At 41.2% G+C, this 4,902-nt stretch overlaps 1 protein-coding gene across 5 annotated transcripts in view; it reads left to right on the plus strand.

Annotated features, from left to right (window-relative positions):
- Window positions 1-760, plus strand: part of NUB1 (negative regulator of ubiquitin like proteins 1) — a 27,775-nt gene extending 27,015 nt beyond the window's left edge. For all 5 annotated transcript variants that reach the window (XM_006020764.3, XM_025200455.1, XM_006020766.3 and 2 more), the window contains one exon: window positions 59-760. In XM_006020764.3, coding sequence (XP_006020826.1) covers window positions 59-222 — 164 coding nt within the window. In that variant the 3' untranslated portion in view covers window positions 223-760. The remainder of the gene's footprint in view (window positions 1-58) is intronic.
- The last annotated feature ends 4,142 nt before the right edge of the window (window positions 761-4,902 follow it).

Raw genomic sequence — 4,902 nt, forward strand, 5'->3', positions numbered from 1 at the left:
GGGAATTAAGCTTTTTCAGATGAGAAAATTGGCAAAACTTCTGTGTTTTTATATGTAGGTACTTCGAGTTCATCAACAGATGAAGACATGGAAGTAGATGCAGTCAATGAAATTTTGGAGGATATTCCAGAACATGAAGAAGATTATCTGGATTTAACTCTGGAAGAGGAAGGATCTATCATTGACAAATACTTATCTTACATCCAAATCCCACAGCCATAGGACTCATTACCCACAGTTCAGTTATAGATGTGCTTTGGCAACATAACAGACATACATTTTGGATTCTTAAGTTTCAGATGTTAAATTCATCCTCGGCTTATTTTTGCCAAAGCCTTAAATACAGTTAAATGAAAAGTGATCTTCTTTTAAATTATCGCTAATCTATAAAAATGCATTTTTTTTCATTCATTATAATATATTGTCAAAGAGCAGCATAATGGAAACATATTTTCAAAAAAAATTTAATAGAAGCTTAATATATATTTCTATAGGTGTGCAATTAGTCCCTTTACTTTATACAGCAAAGAAATATTTTTCACCATTTCGCAACACCAGCTTTTAAAGAAACCTAAGTTTGCGAATTGGAAACCAAGTGCATACCTTTTGTAGAGCTGGCCATTTTACCTTTTTTCTCCTTAAAATACTGTTTCCCAAAAATCATTTATGAATCATTTCTGCATGGATTTGATGCCTTGCCTTCTCATTCTTCATGTCAGACATTGCATAAGCAACCAATAAAAATATGTTCCATTGCTTATATTGGGATTTTTCTGTACCTTTTTTTAAAAATATAGTTGGAGGCAGTTGGTAGGTCTTGGCCCCATTTTGGCTGGATTGACTCAAACACATTGAATAGTTAAAGGGCATGATAGAGGGACACATTTTCAATTAATAAATTCACAATCACTCAAGTACTCAAGGTGGCACTGGGCTGTTCAGGGAGGAAGGCAGGTGAGTCCACTCTGCTTTTTCACTTAACAAATATTTACTTTTGGTACTAAGCTAAGAAGGAACAGAGCATGGGGAAGGTCACCCCACTCCTCGGTTTGCTGCCTTCAAAATTGGGCCGCAGCAGTTCTCTGCAGAGCACTCTGATGCAGTTAGCCTCCATCCTGAGCCTCGACGCCCTCCAGACACAAATGCTAAAAGAAGGTCCATTTCTGACAGGCATTTCTGGTTGGCAGTGAGAAAACTATGGGAAGATATTTTCAGTAACTTTATCGTCTCAGTAGAGGGAGCTCATATCCTGTCTATTGCGTCCATGGTTTGTCTGAATGGCACTGTTTTTATGAAGAACATAATGGGCAGGGGAGGGAGGGATCATGAGGGCAGTGGCTGGTGTCACTAGTATTTCTATTTAAGCCCAGATTGTGTTGCTCCAAAACTCGCCTTAGCAAGCTATTTACATGCCATTTAGAGGCCTGCTTTTAACTGGAACAAACTGAATCCTTATACCCTGCAATTCCACTGGATTCCCTGCCTCTAGAGAAGGAACGCAGCACCATCTTAAGGCAAGTAAGATGGAGATATCAGCAGGCCATAAGTGTGACAACCGTCAAGTTCCAGAATAAGGGGTGTTGATATAGTTCATAGAACTGTCTCATTTCTAACAAAATTGGATCACCTCGTAGACCACATAATAGGGTATTGTGTATGGACTTGATACTTTGATATCATACTCCGTGCACAGCCAGAAAACAAACATTGCAAAAGTAAAATATTATATTTTCTTGCATAAAACACACCCTGGAATGAAGTAGGCACCTTGTTTCTGAAAGGCAGAATAAAGAAATCATTCCTTACAATAACTGAGTAGCAGCAGCAGCCAGGGAGTTGAGTCTGTTCATTGTTCTGCTTCCTGGCTCTACAGATTTTACTTCTATTTTTGCTTAGTAAATGGCAGAAGCTGCTTTTTACTGTATTTTTCACATATAATCTGCACTACAATTTCCAGCAGCTGCTTTTTTGGAAAAGGTGCATATTGTGCATGAGAACATATGGCACACTGGATTTGACTCTCTTTCAAGAATGCAACTCGCATCTCAAAAGTCACCCAGGTTCTGGCCAAAATGAAACCAATATACAGAAAAGGTCAACCCAGCCCTTAAACTGGAAACAAGCAGATAACAGATAATATCCTTGTTCTATACAGCTGCTCTGGGAGGACAAGGAAGAAGTTTGAACTTACAGGATTTCAGGGCTCAGCTCTGCGAGGTACCAAGCACCCTCAGTTCTCATTGAAGCCAATGGGAGCTGAGGGTTCTCATTACTTGAAAGGTTAATACTAATTTAGCATTGGGTACAGAATGTAACATCCTTTCCTGAGAAAGGTACTGAGAAGTAGGAGCTATGGTTTATGGGCTAAAGTAAAGCAGAATTAATAGCAGGGTGGGGAAAAACTAACCAGGCAGTTATAAGCATGCAGTGCAGTTTTGATTGAACTAGGTTCTTCCCCTGCTGCTTGTGCTTTCCTTAAGGATTAAAGCTTTGCTAATGCAACTGTAAAATAATGATAACAAGCATTCAGGTTTAAAGTGAATTATTATGTGGGAATTCAAAAATCGACTATTTTATGTCAGTCTGTTGTCAAGTGAACAACAATTCCTCCAATTATGTAACTAATCAAAACAAGCCTGTGTGACAAATTGTGAATATCTATAATTAAAGTGAGCAGCAGAGCAAGAATACTGGCTGGAAAAAATTTGGGGGGGGTCATTTCAGCTACACATTTAGGGATATTTGAGTTGATGAGATGAAAAACAGGAAAGCAGCACTATTTAAGTGACTCATTCATCTACTTCTGATGAGAGCAATTGTCATCTTGGCATGTACAGCTGCTATGGACCAGGCTGCGTCTAGCCAAGGTAACATGCAAATAATTTAGGTTAAAACTTTGAGCATCAGTGTAAGAACACCCTGACCTTCAGAAGAATCAGCCTTCTCTGATCTCGAGACACCTACTGTATTATTTTGCATACAGTACTCACCTTTGCCAAAAAAAAAAAATCAGCCTCCCAAAATTGGGGCATGCATATGAAGTGGGGAAGCAGTTGTTTCCGCAGTAAAGAAGCAAGCCTTGGGACACTGTGCTTGCCATGCAGCTACCCAGATGGCTGCTGCTTGTCTCGCTCAGCTGAAGAGGCAGCATCCTGTGTTAACCATAGGAATCATAGGAAATCATAGAAATTAAGGGCTGGGAGGGACCTCGAAAGATCATCAAATCCAACCCCACTGCGCTGGGCAGGGATACTGCTGAGATCAAATGATCCCAGCTATTGGCTGAGCACTGTAGCTTGTGCCTGAAGCAGCAAGTGAGCCACTGGTAGTATCTTGATGAGCTTCCTGATGTGGAAACCAGTTTATTTACAGGAACTTATAAAGCACTACTTATAGTACAGTACTAACAGCCTTGCTGCTGCCCTTGCAAGGGTCTGGGACATAGACCATCTTTTGGGATGCCACATTTCTTGGACCCTGTTTTCAGGAGGACTTGCTCTATCACACCAAGAAGTTCTGTTGTCTGCTGCCTCATCAAACTGTCTCCTGGAAAACTACACTTCTTGGACACTTAGTTCCCAGGAGAACTTTTATTTTATGTCAGATTCCAGCCATGATTCCGGGGGAGAAAAAAAAAAAAACAAAAAAAATCCCAAAACTTCATTTTCCCCCTAAGTATTCTTCCTTCCAGAAACAACATGTGTGGTCAGAGGTGTTGCACGCAAGAAAATATGGTACTAATTATTCAGCTGATCTCCCAGTATTCAACACTGAGCTTACAGGCCGTAATTGGATAAAAGGACAGCTAGCTGTTCCTTCAACAGGAGAGAACCACCGTGGTGTAAATACTTCCTACGGGACCAGTTGGTAGCTCTTTGATGCCAAGACAGAGATTTACAGCGGAAGAAATGTAGGTCCTGCCTTTCTAAGTAGGAATTTAACATACAAACTCCTGTCCCAGCCAACAGGGTTACAGTATTTCCATCCACTGGAGGTAAGGAATTACAGATAGGAGTCAGCAAAGCCTTTCACAGCAGAAGGACCAAGTATAACAAGGTCTCCAAGATATGTCGGGTCTCATTGCACAACGATGGACTTTCCCTATTCCGTAGCTAAACACAAGGGCTTTGGCAGCCTGTTCAAATATATTTGACTACAGCAGCCATTAAATTGCATAATCATGTACTTTCTCTTCTTCCAGATCCATAGTACAGATCCTCTCCTGGAGGAATAACTGATAACAGTAGCAAGCTGTTGTCTTTCCTGTGAATTAGCCATTCTGATGGTGGCTTTGGCAGTGTTTATTCAACCTTTGCTAGACAGAGGGTGGTGGTTTTTGCTGGACGGGGGAGGAGGTGGGGGAGGTTACAGGTGGGAAGCAAGCACATACATTAAAAGCAATGTAGCTGTGTAACTGTAATTCCGATCTGTCATCAGTTCTGATTACCAGCTTTTCAGAAGTTGTTACCTTAGCTGGACAAAGGGAGGAAATACTTCCCTGCCTTGTAGGAAGTAAAATGATGCCTTACCCAGTGATATGCATTTTGAAGTACACAGAAACATTCAGGCAGAGCAGCAGTGAGTGGGAGGGGTGCAGCCCTAAAGTCCTGGCTCCCAGCACAGCAAACCTTTCCTCTAGGCTTTATTGCACATTAGTTGCTCAAACTCCCTCCCCTCTCAGCTGATTGAACAATCTGGATTTTGGCAGCCAAATTGCTATAGGAAGCAGGATATCTCCTGAGATTGACTCAAGTCCAGCCCATCTGAGGAGGGAAACAGTCTCAACATTTACATTCATGTGTTTCCTCTTCCTGCCCCCATCCTTTTCTGACTGCTACTTGCCGCAAACCTGAGAAGTAAGAAATCACCAACTAAAGATTCAGTTATCTGTAGATGCCACAT

Source organism: Alligator sinensis, unplaced genomic scaffold, assembly GCF_000455745.1.
Source record: "Alligator sinensis unplaced genomic scaffold, ASM45574v1 scaffold599_1, whole genome shotgun sequence".
Lineage (NCBI taxonomy): Eukaryota > Metazoa > Chordata > Crocodylia > Alligatoridae > Alligator > Alligator sinensis.